Genomic DNA, 19,078 nt, shown 5'->3' with positions numbered 1-19,078 from the left:
AGATGAGCTCGAGATGTAAACTGAGCACCGTGTGTCCTCGCGTCCTGACGTCATGTTCGTTAAGGACTCGAACAAAGGTGTAAAAAGAAAGTCATTCTGTTCAGAACTCCTGAATGGGAGAAACCCTGAGTTTCTGCAACCGCAGCACCTGTCTACAGCAGTGTGGACCCCGTAAAGCCTTCCCACAAACCCCAAGGGAGGAGCCCCACTCGGCCGTTGCCTTGTCTTAGAGCCTGGCGAGGAGCTGGGAGGAATTGCTCCAGAGACCCAAGGCGAGCAAGCTTTCTAAAGAGCTATCAGTACACCTAAAGGATACATTAACCCCTAAAAGAAAGGTTAAAAAACAAGGCTGTTTATTGTAGGACACTTGGACAGTATGGGTAAATGGGACAGAAATGCGTACGTGTCATTTGGAAAATCAGCCATGATTTGAATTTAAAAATCGCTACAGGCAAAATTTCATTCATCATGATGCTTTCTTTTGTTTCTTCTTCTCATTTTCTTCTTTTTCTTTCTCAATCTCAGCAACATATTTCTCAATTTCTTCAGGATTTAAAATCTATCAAAGGAACAGTGTACGGTTAGCCACACAAGGACCCCCAACATAGGCCCCAGATGCCCCTTCCAGCTGCTTCTACAGGAAAGCAAGGCCACATGTGCCTGACCCAGGGAACAAGCTGGAACTGATGTGTAGGTAATAATTATAAAGCAGAAGCAAACGTGCACAGCGGAGGTTTTCACCACGCAAATGCTTTCTTTTCGACTCATTTGTGGGGATCCTTGGAAAGAACCTTTCTCGGGGCTAAAGCCACAGCAGAATGGCCCTGAATGTGCACTACCCCTGCCCTGACCACTGGGAACACTCCGTAGGTAAGGACAGCAAACCAACTTGGTGATTACCTTGAGGGGTTGATCTCGTCTCATGACAGCAAGTTCTATGTTTTTGCCGCCTGACTGAACCACCTTGGAGGGGAGAGAAGAGCGTTAGATGCCTCACCCACCTCAAGACCAAACAGCGCCCTTATGTGCCCTGTGAGCCTGAACCCAGCACTGCCACACAAGGGGAGAGGGTGGGACACCGGGGTCCCAATACCCAAAGCGTGTGTCCTAGCTGCACACTGATGTGGCCAGTCCTTCGCGATACCCTCCTGTCTTGAGGCAGCTGGATTTGGGCGGGGTTGCTGGTCCCTCCTCCTGCACAGCAGGTGTGTTTACAGCCCTCCCATCTGTTCACAGCCTTTCCCACCACTAAGCCCGGACGTCTGGACCCCCTCTGCCTCTGGCTTCACCCCCTAGCACCTCTAAGGACGGCTTCCACCCATTATTCCCAGCACTTCTTAAGTCCCTGACTCTATAGCAGTAGCTTGAGCCTCAGAAAGGCTGAGCGCTTGGGCAAGCCACCTAGCCTCTCGGTGCCTGGACTGCCCAGACGTATAAGGAGCTGATACAGCCCCAGAGCAGTGCCTGGTGCTATGGCTGGCACCCTCACCACCTCCTTGTTGCGCACACGTCAGCTGCTCCGTTCTGCGCTGTCCGTTCTGCCCAGCCCAAGTACCAGCACCACGGCGTGCGCATCTTCAACATATCGCCCAGATTTCAAACACAGACTTACTTCCAGGAGGGCCTTGATAACCAGCTTAATAGTCAGGTCGTCTGTTTCAATGGCTTCGTCAGTATAATTCTTCTCTAGAAATTCACGCACTGACTTGGCACCCCTGCCTATAGCGTTGGCCTGAAACAGGGACGGGTGTTACACGGCACAGAGTGCGACAATCCAGAGCCAGCCCAAGAAAACGACCCCCACCACCAGCCCCGTGGTCCCGCCAGTGCCACCCTGCTCCCATGTGCTACGGTGAGGGGCAGCCTGGTGGGAGGTGGGCCTGTACTCCAGGCCCTGCCCCATGGCTTCTTTTTGCAAAGGGCTATTTGGAGTTGGTGCTGATTCCTACCGAGAAAGGGATTCTACTGAAAGACACGTGGGCAACTTGACTACACCACGTATCCTTACACCTCGCTGTCCTTTCCTCCCAAAAAGCAACGCTTAACGGCTTCTCAGCTCCCGTGTCACAAGTGTGTCGTGAACACTTATGTATGCGTACACACCTATGCATACGATTAGGCCAGCTCAAGGTCCCAATGGCCTCCAAAGCTGCTTCTACTGGCAAGATGGCCCAAAACAAAGCCCCTCTGTTTTGTCAGGGACTCACCTTCCAGGCATGGTACGTGCCCGAGGGATCAGTCTGATAGAGTCGGGGGGTACCATCAAAGTCAAAACCCACAATAAGGGCAGAGATGCCAAACGGCCTGCGCCCGTTGCTCTGTGTGTAGCGCTAGTGGAAAAAGAGACACAGTGACACTGCTGCCTTGGCACGAAGGCCCCCCAGAACCTGCCGTAAGTAAAATACACATGGTGTTCTAAAAACACAGCTTTTAACGAAGGGATGAAAATAAGTTAAGCCCACGTTCAGGTTATTTGCAATTCAGGTGAGAAATGAAAGGAGCCCGTGGTTTTCAGCATTCCTCCTTCTGTTGCTGCATTTTCATTCTCAGAAAGACCAGAACTGCATCATGAAGCACAGCTGGGGCTGCTTGGAATTATTTTGACAGCAGACACAATCTGGCTACACATTTTGCTTCACAGGTGACTAAGATTTCGCCAGAGTGGCTGTGGCTTTCAGCCCCCTCCCAACTGCTTGGTGACTGGTCATTCAAAATGACAAGACAAGAACTACATCACTTCCCTCTGGAAATACATGCTACTAAATAAGAACACAACAAATGCCACTTAAAAGGATAAATGATGGTGAAATTACAGATATAGAGAAATCCAGGCTAGGACCCTTGCGTGGAACAAGCACGGTCTAATCTCCCCACAGTGACGTGTGCGGCCACGTGAAGTAATGCGGCAGGACGCTCCACGACAAAGCAGTGACCGCTCGTAACGAGCCGAGCCACGGCAGGCAGACACACCCACCTGCTTCAGACTGGCGATGTACCGTGTGATGTACTCCACGGTGACCGGGTCCTCCACGGTCAGCCGGTGGCTCTGGCACTCCACCCGCGCCCTGTTGATGACTATCCTTGCGTCAGCAGTGAGGCCTGCAACGAACACAAGGAGAGCTCCCCCTGAGCCACCGCTCGTCCGGCCAGTCGTCGAGGCCAGCGCAGATCACATGAGCGGACAGCAGTTACCCTTGGCCGGTCCTCTGGTACCCAGCACCGAGATCATTCTGAGTAACCAACAGCGGAACCAGCAGCCTCTGTGAGCTTCTCTGAGAAAGCTGTGTGTACGAGGGGCTGTGTGTATTTACACAGGCTGTAAACACGCTAGTTTTTCGACAAAGCAAGTCAATCTCTCGTTTAGGTAAACTGACCTCCCCGCTGAGGAAGGAAACAAATGAAAACCCAGAAGTGCAAGAACACATGGCACATCCCGAGAGCAGGGTGCTGTCCAGCTCTCCCCACTTCACGGGCGCACAGTTAGCTGTGACAGCTGACCTTTCTCCTGCCGGCAGCAATAGAGGCGACAGCACAGCACCTCATCCCGGGGTGTTTAATCATTTGGCCCCTATGCTTCAGCCTCCTGGGGAGGACCTCCCCCTGCAACTGTGGCCAGCCCTCTTCTTGAAGGCCAGCCCTCTCTTTTGAATGATTTCGGGTTACCCAATTTTCACGTCCCTCAACAGCCCTTCCACCAGGTTAACCTCCAGAGCGCTGTTCAAGGAGACTGAAAAATACAGCACAGGCCCCAGACTTACCCGCGAATGCCATGCAGACGTTGTCGTCCAGAGCACAGATCTTCCGCACTGTTCTTTCATCCTGCAGTTTGGCCACTGACTTCTTCTCCACACCAAGAACAACAATGTCTTTTCCTCGGACACCAACCTTCAAGAAACGGCAACGCTGCACTTAAGGAGCTGACACGAGGTTCTGCCAGCAGGCACAGAGCACTAACAGCGCGTGCCGACGTGGTCCTGTGAACACCCTGGGGGTGGCACACACACCCTGCAAACCGTGGGTCTCGATCCACTTTTGGCAGAGCTAGTCCAGGTATCACCATCTAGGTGCCTAGTCTCGTGCCTTAAAATACTGATACGTAGTTTCAGTTACAGCACAACTAAGGAATAACTATTATCAGAGTGTATGTGTACACGTGTCATTTCAACCCAGTGACTCAAAGAGTCTCTGGAAGGCTTGAGTGTGAGTCCCTAACAATGAAGTCAGGTGTCCTGAAAGCAGTGTTGATGTGGTTGTAAAACTATACCAAAACATTCCCCTCTCTCGTGCACTTTTTTTCTTTTTGGCCACGAGGCTCATGGGATCCTAGTTCCCCAATGAGGGACTGAATCCAGGCCACTGGACCGCCAGGGAACTGCCCCCTCCTGCACTTCTGAAAACAATGTGCACAGCGGCGGGGAAGTGCCTGATACGGCGTCAGGCGGACAACGTATCAAGTATTACAGGGAGGCCCATGGCTCTCTGTTTACGGCTGACACTGTAGCGCGGAGAAAAATGTATTAAAAACATGGGGGGAAAAAAGTCACTGACTGCCAGTTAAACCCCTCAATCGAAGCAGCAGCAGACCCAAATGAGACAATCACTTGGAAGAGCAACCTCTTCTCTTAGTTTAGAGCGGGGATCTCTCAGCCTCTGCCCTACAGGCACCTGGACCAGCTAATTCGTCAATGTGAGGGGCTGTCCCTGCGCACTGTGCGACGTTTAGCATCGTCCCAGCCTCCACCTCTGTAAGTCTCCACGTGGGGTGCAGAGAAGCACTGACTGGCAGTGCTTCAGATTTCAAGGAGCTTTCTCGTGAATTGTCTTCCATGGTCTTCAAAGTTCCCAAGGGAAAGAAGGCCAGGCCCAGAGACAGGTTAAGCAAAGGTAGCCACCCTGGCTGACCCACAATAGTATGGGGATGGGGGTGTCAGCTGACCCCAATAGTCTTTAAGCTGAGGCAGGTCACAAGATGGATTTGGGGCCTTAATTTCAAAAAAGACTCAAGAAACGAAAAACACTTCCCAGTTTACAGAATCGTGTGTGTTCTCTCTCTGCCCACTCAAACCTCTGAAACACCAGATAAAAAATAAACCATCATCCATTCTGACCGATCAGCAAACTGACATGTGTCTTGAGGACAGCATGTATTTATTATATCTGAAGCATTGGTCTAAATGAGAGGCGCGCTCGGGTGCGACGGGACAGGGGTCTGGCGCAGTGACCAAAGGGACGGAGGACTCAGCAGTTGGACCCAAGACGGAGCCTGCCCGCCGCGCCGGCGGCCCGGGAACCGCAGGGTTGATGCCGACACCGGCCGCTCTTTGTTCTCGAGGCCGACCCGGACTTTGAGGGCAACTGCTTTCCGCGGGGGTTGGGGGGTAGTTGGCTACCTGGGAGCTGTCCAGACACAGTTCGCGGAGTCACTTACTCCCTTAAGGAGCGTTCCTGAGCGGGCAACGGGCGGGCCCTGCCTCTCGGAGTCGCGCGCCCCGGCCCCGCCCGGCCCCCAGCCCCCCAGGTCCACGCGAGGGCCCCCGCCAAGATGGCGTCGGCGCCAGGCGCGCGCACGGCTCCGGACACGGACGCGGGGCACCGAAGCCAGCGGCCTGCAGAGCGCCTGCCGAGCCCCTAGCCGCCCCGCTCGCCCGGACGCGGAAGCCGGCGCCCAGAGAGCCGCCCCGCCTGTCCTCACGTCTCCCGCCCGCGGCTCGCAGCGCCCCTTTCCCGCAGCGACGCCCACGTCGCGGCTTCCGAGTGCGCCCCACACCATCGTGCCGCCCCAAACCCCGCACAACCGCGCGCCCGTCAACGCGGACCCCAGGGAAGCTGGTCGGCAAGACGCGCCCGGGCCCCACCCAGCCGCCCGGGCCTCCGCCTGCCCCGGCGCCCGGCCTCCCCGCTCACCGCGGTCGAGCCCTTCTTCACGGCCTCCTGCGCGTACTCCACTTGGAAGAGGTGGCCGTCGGGCGAGAAGACGGTGATGGCGCGGTCGTAGCTCATGCCGGCGGGGAGACGCTATCAGGACCGGGAAAAGCGCACACTCACGGCCGCGCAGGCCGCGATTCACGACGCCGCTGCACCCACCCCGCGCGCCCGCCCGCCCCCCCCCCAGCGCCGGGGACTGCGCCGCCAGCGTAAGGCGGTGTCCGGAGGCGTCAGGCGGCGTCGGGCGGACGTGCGCGCGCGCCGGGGCGGGGCCGGGCGGAACCACTGGCGGCCGGGCGCGGGGGGCAGCGGGGTGGCGGCGGGCCGGGAGCGGGGCGCAGAACGGCCGCCCGGGGGCGCCGTGTGGGGCTCGTCCTCGGGCTGAGGCGGTGGGCGGGGCGGCGGCGCGGCGGGCCCGAGGGCAACGCGGCGGCGCAGGGGCGGCCGAGCCCACGGCGCGGCGCCCCCCACGCCCCCCGCCCCCCAGCGACTGCGGAGAATGAGCGCCTCTGGCCGCCGAGAGCAGCCGGAGAATAAACCCCGATGATCTCGGGCTGATCCCGCACCCACGACCATGTCGGTGGCCTTCGCGTCCGCCCGGCCGAGAGGCAAAGGGGAGGTCACGCAGCAAACCATCCAGAAGGTGGGCTGGGGGCCGCGGGCCGGGGCTGCGGGGTCGCGGGGTGCGGGCGGGTGCCGGGCCGGGTCGAGGGCAGCCGGCGGGCGCGGGGCTCGAACAAAGCCGGGGCGCAGCCGACCGCCGCGACCCCGCCGTGGCCCGGCGCGCGCTTCGCGGCCGGCGTGCGCCAGCCTGGGCGGGGGCGCGGGGCGGCCTGCGAGGTGGTGTCGGCGGAGCCAAGCCGTGAACGACCCCGGGCCGCGCCAGGCACAGTGGGGACCCGCCGCTTTCGGGACCAGGGTCTGCGGGCAGGGGCGCAAGGCGGCGGGACCGGGTGCCCGCGGGGTGGTGTCCGCTGGCCGCTCGGCGCGCTGAGGGGACCCGCCTGGCTGGTGAAAGCCGTGGCTCTGCGAGGTGGGCGTCCCCGGTCCCTGCGCGCGGCTTGACTGATGGAGGCGCCACGGGGCGCATGGGGCGACGGGGACCCGGCCACGCCCGCCGCCTTAGGTGTTGGCAGTCCGAGGCACAAAGGGGCGCATCCAGAGTGTGGGACGACGTTCCAGCAGCCCCGCAACCCTTTAAGGAGCGCGCGACACCTCGGGGCTGACCTGCTGGTCAAGCTTCGCCGCCCTTATCCGAGTGTCAAATTGTTTTTCAGCGTGACACCTGGCCAACCTTCTCACCTAACAGAAACTTTACAGATTCGCTTTACAGCCTTGCCCGCGTTCTGTAAGTTTGGCCTCGTGGTTTTCTAGAGATAACCTTCTCCTGGGCTTGGGGGCACCTTTAACAAAGCCTTAAGTTTTGAAATTGAGATTTAAATTTTCCTGCTTTTGTGTTTAGAAGATAAGCTCAGAAGAAAGGGGGTGTTAGTCGTTCCCGTTTGAATCTTCTCAGTGTCTTTGGTAGCTACGTTGTTTTCTTTTCTAATCTGGGGTCCTCGTCAGTATCCCTTGGTTTCCATGAGCCTCCTTTTTCCCCAAGGGACTCACCCTGATGGTCATAGCCCTTCTTCCTTGATGACGTGACAGGACCTGGGGGACTTGTCCTCAGCCTCTTGGCTATTTTGAGACTACTTTTGCTGTGACTGGTTTTGACAAATGAGAAGCCTCAGTAAACGCTAAATAGGAGAGATGACTTGAGGAGCAGGAGGAATACAGGTTTAAAAGTGGGGTATTTTTATTTGTTTAGTCAACACTTATGGGGTGCTTACTGTATACCAGGCCTTATTCTGAGGGCTTTGCAGGTCTTAGTTCATTTACTTTCTCGTGGTGGTTATTGTCATCCACATTTTATCAATCAGGGGACAGGTATAGGGAGGCCGAGTGCCCACTGCTAAGGTAGAGCCCAGACAGCGGCTCTGCCCCACAGTGACTTCTGGGTGGGACAGTGGGCTGGGCGGAGTCAAGGGTTCTGGCTCAGTTGCACATGCTGGATGCTGGCAGCCCAAGGGCCTCTGCGGACCCTGGCTTTATGGAGCTTAAGTGTGATGAGTGTAGTCACTGTTCCTGAAGGTGCCTTGGCGTCAACATTCATCCAGTTATTTGCACTTTGCACCCACCCCCTATTAAAGCTCCCCGAAGTCTCCAGGCAAAAGTGTGCGTTGGAGCACTGCTTCCAAACCTCAGATCAGAAAGACTGCATCCCGGGGCAGAAAATCTGCCTGCTGACCTTTGGAGATGGGTCTTCACCTTAGGCTGTCACCTGATTTGAGCTGGTAGGGCTCGCAGTCTGTGTACTCACCTTGCTGTTTTGTCCGTAAATATACACACCCGGGGCTCTTTTACTGGCGTCCTGAGAGGGCATGAGCGGTCCGTGTTCTGCACTCTGTGTCCACAGCACGTGCTTATGCGCAGAGCATGGAGAAAAGCCAGGGGTTCCTTGGAAACGTGCAAGGTAGTCAGAGAGCAAGAAGTATACTCTTGTCCTTAGAGTATGTTTGGATAGGAGCCTGCCCGGCAAACTCCTACTCTGCCTTCAAGGCCCACTGAAATGTCCCCTCCTCATGCCCCATTGAGAGTCATGTGGTGAGTATAGCACTTTGACACATCACTTGGGCTCCCAGGTTTTCGTGTCGCTGACCTGTTCTTGTTGTCTTCCCAGGTTGGCACAGTGTCCGGCATAGTCAGTGTCTGGTACATGCTGGAGCATCTGTGACACTGGTTCCATCAGTGCAAGTGTTTGGGATAGGCAGTTGTATTCGCTTCCTGTGGCTGCCATAACAGATTACCACAAACGGGGTAGTTTAAAACAGCAGAAATTAATTTTCTTACAGTTCCAGTGGGCAGAAGTCCGAAGTCACGGTGTTGGCAGGGTTGGTTCCTTCCTGGGGTTCCGAGGGAGGATCTGTTCCAGGCTTTCCTCTGAGCTTCTGGGGTTTGCTGGCAGCCCTTGGAGCTCCTCGTCTCGCAGACGCACCCCCCCCCACCTCTGCCTCCATCTTCGTGTGGCCCCTCTTCCTGTGTGTGTCTCTGTGTCCAATTTCCCTTTTCTCATAAGGACACCAGTCACAAGATTTAGGGCCCACCCGAATCCGTGTGACCTCAAATGTAAGTTGATTACATTTGCAAAGACCCTATTTCCAAATAAGGCCCTGATCACAGACACTGGGAGTTAGGACTTGAACGTATCGTTTTGAGGGACACATTTCAACTCGTAAAAGAGGATGCATGGGGGAGGGGTGTCCAGACAAGAAGAACCAAGGAGCAGGGGTAGGAAGGGTCTCAACGACTGAGGAAGTCTTGGGTGGTCCTGCCTTTGGTCTGCAGGGAGCAGGTACAGGCGCCAAAAGCGGCGGGGCTGGGAGAGCCTGATCTGGGGCGCCTGGGCTGCGTGCTCAGGTGGTTCTGCTTGTGGTGACCAAGCGTAGCATTAGTGCTGGGAGAGCCTGATCTGGGGCGCCTGGGCTGCGTGCTCAGGTGGTTCTCCTTGTGGCGACCAAGCGTAGCATTAGTGCAGGTGCGACGCAGGTGAGAACCACAGGGGACGTGACTTTGCCAGAGGTCCTGAGGTGGAGGTGAGCCGTGTCTCAGCAAACTCCAGTGGCCCTGTAGCTGGCCAGCTGGCCTGCAGGCCGGAACCTGCCCCGCGCTGCTCTCCCTGGTTTGGGACCAGAGGCCGTGCTCCAGACGCCACCGGTGGGGGTGGGGCTGCCACCGTCTCCGCGGGCCGCACAGCTGGGCTGGGGCACGTTGGAGGGGCCCCCGGGAGCGGGCCTCGGCTGCTGCGTGGGGGCTTTGTTGCCGCGTAGCACATAGTAGTTGCTTAATAAATGTAAGTTTTATCATTACTGTTTATATTGGTTTCCTTAATTTGTTTCCTTGGCTGGAGAGCGGGAATGGTGGCTTGTGCCTCTGTACCCCCAGCACCTCGTACGGGGGAGACAGGCCCCACGGGAGCTGTGGGACAGGTGGGCAGCTGGTATGGGTCTGGCACGGGACAGTGAGACCAACAGGGCGGCGGCCTGGTCCCCGTGTCCTCTGTGCCCAGGGGCAGGAGTGGGCGCACAGGGGTAAGGGATGGCCGTCTGGGTTGCAGGGGGATGCCCTGTGCTCTCTCAGACCTGAAACTTCTCTTATAGAATGTGGGACAGGGGCTTCCCTGGTGGCGCAGTGGTTAAGACTCCTCGCTCCCAGTGCAGGGGGCCCGGCTTCGAGCCCTGGTCAGGGAACTAGACCCTGCATGCATGCTGCAACTAAGGAGCCCACGTGCTGAGACTGAGGAGCCTGCCTGCCGCAACTAAGATCCGGAGCGACCAAATAGATATTAAAAAAAAAAAAGAATGTGTAGGCTAATTTGTAAGGGAGGTAAATTGACCATTTAAAATATTAGAGCTGTCTTCACAGTTGAGGATGGCCTGGGGACTCTGAGACTCCCACGAACTTGGCTAATTAATCATTTCTGAAAGCGCTTTCTCCCCAGTGGGCAGAACCTGGGAAGGGTCTCCGGGGATGGCAGTGATGGTGTCCCTTCACTCTGGTCCTTGGGGCCAGCTCTGGGGAGGGGCGGGGATGGGACCCGGGCCAGGGTGCTGCCCCTGAGCACACTTGAACCTGCCCCATGGAGGCTCTGAGTGCAGTCCCTGTGGGTGGGGAAGTGTATTCTCCGGGAATACACTTCCGCCAGGCCTCTGTCCCCTCTGCCCAGTGAAACTGGGCACAGAGCCCTCCTGCAGGCGCTGCTCCAACGCAGGTGTTGCCCTGGGTGCCCTCTGGTGGACGATGGAAGCACCTGGGTAACGTCCACCCATCCCTTCCTAAAGCAGTCGCCTGCCTCTTCCAGGGCTGTATCTGTCTTCCAGAGTCTGGAGGCGGAGGGAGGGGCCACAGTCAGGGGCCCTGTGACACTCACTCGAGGTGTCCCCACTGCCCGGCCCTCTGCCCCTAGCCTGTTCCCTGGGCCAGTGGTCAGGGCCTGGGCACCGGCCTCTGTGCTGGGAGTCACCTGCGATCCCCGGGAGTCCCACCCCCGGAGTGAGGGGGGCCTGGTGCTGACATGCCCAAGTCGCAGGACCTGGGCTGAGTCGGGCCAGCCTGGACCTCCTGATCTGTGGCAGGCACCACGACTGTGCACCCTGCCGCGTGAACGTGACAGGAGTCAAAAGGCTCCAGGGAGAAGGTGCGAGATGTTTGTGCCGCGAAGGCTCCTGAAACGTGGTCCCGGTCCCGAGCAGATGGGCGATTGCACCAGGGCTGCTCAGGGTTCTTTCTGTTGCAGGGGTGGAGGATGGGCAGTGGGCCCTGGGATGGGGTGAGGGTGGAGTCCCGTGGAGCTGGGGGCGGGTGTGGTTTCCTGGGTTCAGACTCTCATTCAGCTGTAACAGTGCACAGCCCAGCCCCTGCTGGGCCTCAGGTTCCTCGTTTTAAGGAAGATGACGTCGTCGTCGTCATCGCCGTCGTCGCTGCGCTTGTGGTTAGACGTGATCACCTGGCACAGGAAGGCACGTGACCTTGCAAGTGACGGTCTCAGCCTTTTGACTGGACCCTTGAGTGGAAGTGATGAGTGGATTCTGAAGGGGAGGAGATTCCAAACCACAGGAAACCACCTGGAGTCCAGGGTCGTGTGAAGAGGCAGAGGGAGCTGCGCTCACGGGGGCGGAGTGGTGGTGACTGAGACAGGAGGTGGCCCCAAGTCGCTTGAAGAAGGTGGACATGTGTTTGCAGTTGTGTCCACGTTAATGTGTCTTATCGCGTCCTTAGAGTCTTTGGAAGTTGAACACGTGTGTCACACAGGTAGGACCACGAGGCGGGGGCCAGCCCCTCCCAGGGATACCATGGGAGTAACGTTTGGGGTTTTTTGAAACCCACACCCCTGATTCATGGATTCTCCAATCAGGTAAATATGTTCGAAGGGGTCCTGTCAGCGTCCATCAGCAGAGTCTGCGGCGCAGCTCGTGCGTCCCCTGCAGTGGTGGCTGCCCGTGTGCTGGGGAGAAGAAGCCCTGATCAGTTAGCAGTGTCAGCCCTGAGAGCTGCGGTGGGAAGAAGGGTTCAGCCACCTGGTGATGCTCACCCAGCTCTCCAGCTGGCCCTGGGCTTGTCCCTCTCATGCCTCGGGTGGTTCCCAGGAATGATCTCTCGTGGAGTCCACCCCATGTGCGGGGGGCATGCACTGTGGCCTTGTTTGTAGCTACAGAAGCCAGAGACTGACTGAGTACCACGTGTTTGTTTGTTCCGTGGAATTCTCTGGAGCCTAGGAAACAATGAGGGGGGCATCTTTGTGGCTGAAACGGGACAGTCTCCAAGATATCAGGGAGGATGGGAGACCAGCGGGACGGGAATGTTCCCTGTGTGCACACAGCGGGGGCGGGGGGGCAGGGGGCAGGGGATGCTTCCAGAGCGATCCGAGGTTGGCTGGAATGGCAGCCGAGGGTGGGAGGTGCAAGGCCCACCCTTCCCTTGGGGCTGCCTGGACTTCAGCCCATCCGTGAACCTCTTCCCACTTAAAGGGCAGCAACCTTTGTTAATTACAAAAACAGCCACAGGGAGGTTGTGAAGGGTCTTTCTGCCCACTGTGGGGTGACCTGAGCCCCCCTCAGCAGCAAGCCTCAGGGCTTCCAGGCCCCTCTGTGGCCCCTATTCCAGGGTTGTCGTGAGGGGCCACTCCCCCTTCAGAGATCCTCACACAGGTTCCCCCGGTGGCCCCAGCCCAGCTCTTGGTGGTCTCTAGGACCCCCAGTCCCTCGCCCTCCCAGTTCCCTGTCATCCTCGCTCCCTCACCCACCCAGTCCGGACCCCACGTGTGGCACCCGCAGCCCCAGACATGTCCCCTGAGCCGGGCCCTGCATCCTCGCCTGTGTCCTCACGGCCAGGCAGGCCCACGGGCAGCGGAGCTCCCATGTCAGTCATCAGTTCCTTCACAGCCGAGTCCAGTCCCTCGTAAAACCTGTGGTTGATTGTCACAGAAACAGCAGCCAAGGAAGGACACCCCCCGGGTCTGCACCCGTGTTCCTGCCCCCACGGGGAGGCTTGGTGTGAGGCCTGTGCTTTCAGGTGCCCTCTCGGAGCCCTGAGACCACCAGGGTGACCACATGCAGAAGGCCCCGAACTGACCCCAGTGCTGAGCCCACGTGAGACCCGCAGCAGACCCGCCCTGACAGCCCAGAATCACGAGAACTAAGGAACTGTCGCTTTCACCACGGCACGTGGGAACATTTGTGATGCAGCAGCGGGTAACGGAGGCGCCCGTGTGTGTCGTGACCTTGGTCCCATCAGCCTCTGGAGTCATCCCAGGCTGAGGTTCAGAAAGTCACCCTCTTTGCTGGGCACAGGACTCCCTGTCCGCCAGCTGCCCCACCGTTCCCCGTCTCCGACGTGCCACACCCTCTTCTCCAGGTTCCTGGAACTTTGTCTCCGTTTTTGGACGTGCCCTGCTCCACCAGGCCTTTTCCCTGTGCTGTCCCCTCCACCTGGGCTGCCCTTCCTCTCACCTCCACCGGCGCGTTCCCGGTCAGCTTTCCAGCCACGGCCCAGATGCCATCCCTGGGTGCCCACCGGGGTGTCCGCTGCTAAAATCACGATCGACACGCTGCCGCCTTGTGGCACCAAGCAGACGTGTGCCCACGACCATCTCTCCCCAGCTCCGGCCGCCTACTGCCCGCTCCGCCGTGAGCATGAGTGGGGTCTGGCCGCCTCTCCGTCGTGCTCGCCTGGGCCTAGGACAGGCCTTCAGAGATGGGGATCTCACCGCCACTCGGCGGCTGTGGCCCTCGATGCTGAGCTCCAGCTCCTCCAGATGCTGTGGCCACCGTCTCTACTCTCTGCCCCCAGCATCCTCGCCTCCGGAGGCCCTGGGCCACGCCTGGCACTTGGGTTTCAGCCCTCAGGCTTCAGAGCCTTTCTCTGCAACATCACCTGCCCCGTCACCCCTGAATCTATAGAAAATCAGGCTTCCCAAGAGGGCAGAGAGTGAGGGACGTGCCTTCTGTCCAGGAATACACAGAATCACGTGTGAGGAAGCTCAGGAGACACAGCGATAAGTACATGAAGAAGCAGATCACTAATCTTCCCGTCAGTTAAGTGGTGACTTTATTTTTCAGCTGTGTACTAGGGATACACGTTTTTAGACACACACCAGGGAGAGAGAAGAGTAGGTCAGCCCCTGGACCCACCCAGCCCCGGCAATCCCAGGCACTTGAAAATCATCTTTTACACAATGTTGTAAATCGGCTGTACTCCAATATTAAAGAAATAGAAAAAAGGAAAAGATTTTTAAAAAGATCAAAAAAAGAAACTTTAAAAAAATAATAAAATCACCTTTTAAATGATAACAGTAACAAATGCCTCTCTTAGAAATTTCAGTGAACACAAAGGCATGTAAGAAATAAGATCTATATTTGTAATCTCCAATCTGGAGAGAGCCAGGGTTTCCCTCCTGTCGCTTATTTCTTGTTTCTAGGTTAGATTAGGTTACTCAGCAAAACCCTGCCTGCACATATAGAATCAAATAGTGCTGTGGAGCTGGCATTAAAAATTAGGGGTCATTCTTCCACCCCTGTGCTGTTTCCCACCTCCCCGCAGCACCCCCTGGCTCTCATCATTGCTAAACCAAGTGGCTGCTTCTGGAATGCTTTTAGCTTTAAGCATTGTCTGTTGACTTAATCCGCTCAGGCTATGATAACAGAATACCACAGACGTTCATTAGTCACAGCCAGGCGGCTGGAAGTCCGAGACCAAGGTGGTGGCAGAGTGGATTCCCAGCGAGGACCTGCTCCCTGGCTTGCAGACCGTCATCTTCTCGCTGTCTTCACACAGCAGACAGAGGATGCTCTGGTGTTGTCTCCTAATCACAGGGGCAGTGATCTCCTGATGGGGGCTCTACCCCCACGACCTCATCTAAACCGAATTACCTCCCAAAGGCCCCACGTCCGGGTGCCATCACATTGGGAGTTAGGGCTTCAGCATAGGCGTTTTGGTGGGACAGCAAATACTCAGTCCATAACATTTGTTGGCCTCACCTGCTGATGATGGCAAAGGGGGACTTGGCTCATTTGCATGCCCCTCCCCCACCACACACCTGTGCTCCCGTTGCCCCAGTATGGCTTCCTGGTGGTTGGGATTAGATTCACCTCTGGCTGTGATGAGAAAACTGTTGTTCCATGCAGGATCACATGATCATTTTTCCTGCCCAGTCTTTTCTTTTCCCTGCAGTTGGCAGTCTCACTTTTTTATTTTTATTTATTTATCTTTGGCTGCTTTGTTTCTTCATTGCTGCGCACGGGCTTTCTCTAGTTGCGGCGAGCGGGGACTACTCTTCATTGCGGTGCGCGGGCTTCTCATTGCGGTGGCTTCTCTTGTTGCGGAGCAGGGTCTTTAGGCGCGCGGGCTTCGGTAGTTGTGGCACGCGGGCTCAGTAGTTGTGGCTCGCGGGCTCTAGAGCGCAGGCTCAGTAGTTGCGGCGCACGGGCTTAGTTGCTCCGCGGCACGTGGGATCTTCCCGGACCAGGGATCGAACCCGTGTCCCCTGCATTGGCAGGTGGATTCTTAACCACTCCGCCACCAGGGAAGACCCCTCACTTTATTTTTAATCACTTCTCACTAGTTTATCCCAGACTTTCTTCCAGCCCTGGAAGCCTCTTCAGCTCAGGTAGTCTGTCAGTCTTTCTCCTCTGAAAGACAGCTTTAGTCAGGTTATTCTTTTCAGAAAGTCCCTGTCAGAATTGGCTAATCCTTCCTCAGGAAATCTCTCTCAGGATGGGGTCATCCCTCCTCAGAAACTGCCTCTCAGGATCAGGTCATCACTCCTCAGAATCTCCCTCACAGGATCGGGTCAGGACTTTTCTGAAAGTCTCCCTCAGTGTCAGGTCATTCTCTTCAGGAAGTCTCCCTGGGGATTGGGTAATCCCTCTCAGAAAGTCTTTGCAAGGATAGGGTTGTCCCTCCTTAGGAAGCCTCTGACTGATCTGGGCCATCCATCTTCAGGAAGTCTCCCTCAGGATCGGGTCATTCTTCCTCAGAAAGTCTCCCTCAGGGTCGGGTCATTCTTCCTCAGAAAGTCTCCCTCAGGATCAGGTCATTCTTCCTCGGGAAGTCTCCCTCAGAATCAGGTCATTTCCCCCCGGAAAGTCTCCCTCAGGGTCGGGTCATTCTTCCTCAGAAAGTCTCCCTCAGGATTAGGTCATTCTTCCTCGGGAAGTCTCCCTCAGAATCAGGTCATTTCTCCCCGGAAAGTCTCCCTCGGGGTCAGGTCATTCTTCCTCAGAAAGTCTCCCTCAGGATCAGGTCATTCTTCCTCAGGAAGTCTCCCTCAGAATCAGGTCATTTCCCCCCCGGAAAGTCTCCCTCAGGGTCGGGTCATTCTTCCTCAGGAAGTCTCCCTCAGGATCAGGTCATTCTTCCTCAGGAAGTCTCCCTCAGAATCAGGTCATTTCCCCCCCGGAAAGTCTCCCTCAGGGTCGGGTCATTCTTCCTCAGGAAGTCTCCCTCAGGATCAGGTCATTCTTCCTCAGGAAGTCTCCTCAGAATCAGGTCATTTTCCCCCAGAAAGTCTCCCTCAGGGTCAGGTCACCCCCCTGCAGAAGTCTCCTTCGAGATCGGTTCACCCCTCCTCAGAAAGTCCCCTCAGATTTGTACCATCCCTCCTCAGGAATCTCTCTCAGGATCAGCTCATCACTCCTTCGAAAGTCTCCCTCAGGATCAGGGTATCTCCCCTCATGAAGTCTCTCTCAGGTCCTGTTATCCCTCCTCAGTGTCTCCCTTAGGCTCCTGTCATCCCTCCTCTAGAAGTCCCTCGAGGATTTGGTCGTCACTCAGGGGTTCCTGCTTTTGATCCTGTCGTCGCTTCTATAGAGTCTCCCTCGCAATTGGGCCATTGCTCCTGTGCTGCCCGAAACTTCTATCCTGTGTGGAGGTGCTCAGTACTGTGCTTTTCACTCCATTCATTTTTAGGACCTTGCTGTGCCCCAGTGTGTTTGTCAAGCTGGGTCCTTTGAGAACCTTTCCATCTGGACATTAACATCCTTCAAGTTCTGAGGAAAAGTCTTGAACAATTATTTTTGTTTTTTATAAATTTTATTTATTTATTTAATTTTTTTGGCTGCGTTGGGTCTTAGTTGTGGCATGCGGGACCTTTCTTCGTGGCGCGGGTTCTTCGTTGTGGCGCACGGGCTGCTCTCTAGTTGTGGTGTGCAGATTTTTTCTCTCTCTAGTTGTAGCATGTGGGTTTTCTCTTCTCGGGTTATGGTGCACGGGCTCCAGAGGGCATGGACTCTGTAGTTTGCGGCACGCGGGCTCTCTAGTTGAGGCACGTGGGCTTAGTAGCCCCATGGCATGTGGGATCTTAGTTCCCAGACCAGGGGTCGAGCCCACGTCCCCTGCATTAAAAGGCGGATCCTTTACCACTGGACCGCCAGGGAAGTCCCTTGAACAATTATTTTTGGATGCATTTCTTCCTTCCTGTCTTTCTGAAAGTCCTAGAAGAATTGTTTTTGGCCATTTGGATTGTCCTTCAATTTCATTACTCTTTCTGTTTTCTACATCGGTCATTTGCTTCGCTGTCTAGGAGTTTTCTACTACTTCATGTTCCAACTCTTCTGTCGATTTTTTTTGCTGTGGTCAATGTATTTTAAATACCCCAGAGCTCTTTTTGTTCTCTGTTCTGTTTAATAGTGTGTTATTTAAAAAAAATAGATCCAATAACTTCTTTTATCTTTGAGGATATTAATAATAGTTGGGTTTTCTTTCTTTTTGTATTTTAAGTTTCCTTCTTGCATAATCTTCGTCTCCTCCAGCTTTTGGCCTCTGTCGCTGGTTTTGTTGGATCTAATTTACAGGCTTCCGGGAAACGCTGGTGCGGGTCACCCATCTGAGGTCTTGGCTAGAGGTGTGCCCCTGCTGTCGATGTCTGGCTCTTTCCTCCCGGGCTGGTCATTTTCCCTGAATCCCCCCTTGGGGACTCCTGCCAGGTAGCTGTGGGGAGGTCCCAGAGCCTCAACCCTCCCAAGCCTGGTGGGTCCCCAGTGTGGGTCTGCGTCACATCCGGCACCTGGGTTCTGCTGATTCAGTTCTTGCTCTTCCAGTTGCTTCCGCTTCTAGAATCCTGCTGCCTGCGCTGCTGTTTCAGCTGTGTTCACTTTGTCCTGGTGAAGGGTTACTGTCTTCACCCCTTTCCCACCAGCCAGGTCTGGGAGGGTTTGGACCTCAGCGCACACCCAGCCCGCCATCCTCCCCGCAATGTGTCCTGGTCTTTTTTCCATAACTTAACTGAGGTGAAGTTATGGAAAACTTCATCTCAGTGAAGTTAGTACCTTGCTTAAAAAAAAATATCCTAACAGTGTAACATTTTTCTCCGGCTTGTAAAAACTACGAAGACGTTTGTAATGTCCGGTTAACGACTCATCCTGTGGTTTCCTGTCATTGCTTAAGTCGTCCCGTCATTGAGCATTTGGCGTCCCCCCTTTTTCGAGCTGACACAAATGACGCTGAAATGGACATCCGTGTGTGCGGAGTGTGTGGCCTTGGGAGAGGATTCCTGCCTGGGATCGTGAGGCCAGGAGGTAGAGCCCGTGGAGCCTTTTAAGGGTGGCTCTGAGAGGGAGAGGACATGGCCTGTGGTGGTTGTTTTCCTTTCTTAATTCATCTGGGGAGGTCTTCCTGGGCAAACGGCCGGGATGCCCAGTCCCCCTGGGTTTGATCGCCTGCCTATGGGTGGGCCAGCCCAGAGCGCCCTCTGGTGGTTCCCTGTCTCGGGCCGGCTCCTTGGCCAGGGTGGGAATGGCTGAATTGGGGCATCATCTCCACAGCGGGGAGAAAACACTCAAGCATAGAGGAGGAGGTTATAACTAAAAACACCCGAACAAGGGAAATCAACCCTGAAGGCTCAGGGGCTGAGCGGGGAGGGAGAGGCGAGCAAGGCCGCGGCAGGGCTGGCCCTCGGCGCTCGGGTCCCCCTACCCCCGCCCCACGTCCAGGTGGGGAGTGTCCACGCCAGGCCTCCTGGCCGGCCATGTGCGCCCCTCCCACGCTCCCATGTGACCTTCCTCCCTCTTCTGCGGCCTCTGTCCCCTCCTGTCTCCGCGGGCCACCCAGGTGCTGTCAC

General features: G+C 56.3%; 2 protein-coding genes across 5 annotated transcripts in view; one reads left to right on the top strand and one right to left on the bottom strand.

The window, feature by feature from the left end:
- Positions 1-330: 330 nt before the first annotated feature.
- On the bottom strand, positions 331-6,138 carry PSMA7 (proteasome 20S subunit alpha 7). The gene is made up of 7 exons (XM_032606784.1): positions 5,905-6,138; positions 3,759-3,885; positions 2,975-3,099; positions 2,208-2,330; positions 1,613-1,732; positions 901-963; positions 331-559 (listed from the first exon to the last, which is right to left on the bottom strand). The coding sequence occupies exons 1-7, from the start codon at positions 5,998-6,000 to the stop codon at positions 467-469; spliced, it is 747 nt and encodes a 248-aa protein (XP_032462675.1). The 5' UTR covers positions 6,001-6,138; the 3' UTR covers positions 331-466.
- Positions 6,139-6,338: 200 nt separating this feature from the next.
- SS18L1 (SS18L1 subunit of BAF chromatin remodeling complex) overlaps positions 6,339-19,078 on the top strand; it is a 29,899-nt gene continuing 17,159 nt past the window's right edge. For 2 of the 4 annotated variants that reach the window (XR_004345812.1, XM_032605357.1), the window contains exon 1: positions 6,339-6,568. Coding sequence is in view for 1 of the 4 variants with exons in the window: in XM_032605357.1 (XP_032461248.1) it covers positions 6,500-6,568 (69 nt within the window). In the remaining 3 variants the exon portion in view is untranslated. Of the gene's footprint in view, positions 6,569-11,310; positions 11,776-17,343; positions 18,537-19,078 lie in introns of those variants that run through there. The other 2 variants (XM_032605359.1, XM_032605358.1) reach the window with 2 other exon arrangements.

Source organism: Phocoena sinus, chromosome 15 (genome assembly GCF_008692025.1).
Source record: "Phocoena sinus isolate mPhoSin1 chromosome 15, mPhoSin1.pri, whole genome shotgun sequence".
Lineage (NCBI taxonomy): Eukaryota > Metazoa > Chordata > Mammalia > Artiodactyla > Phocoenidae > Phocoena > Phocoena sinus.
Note: the sequence above shows the minus strand (reverse complement) of the source record. Positions and strands in the feature narration are given on the sequence as shown.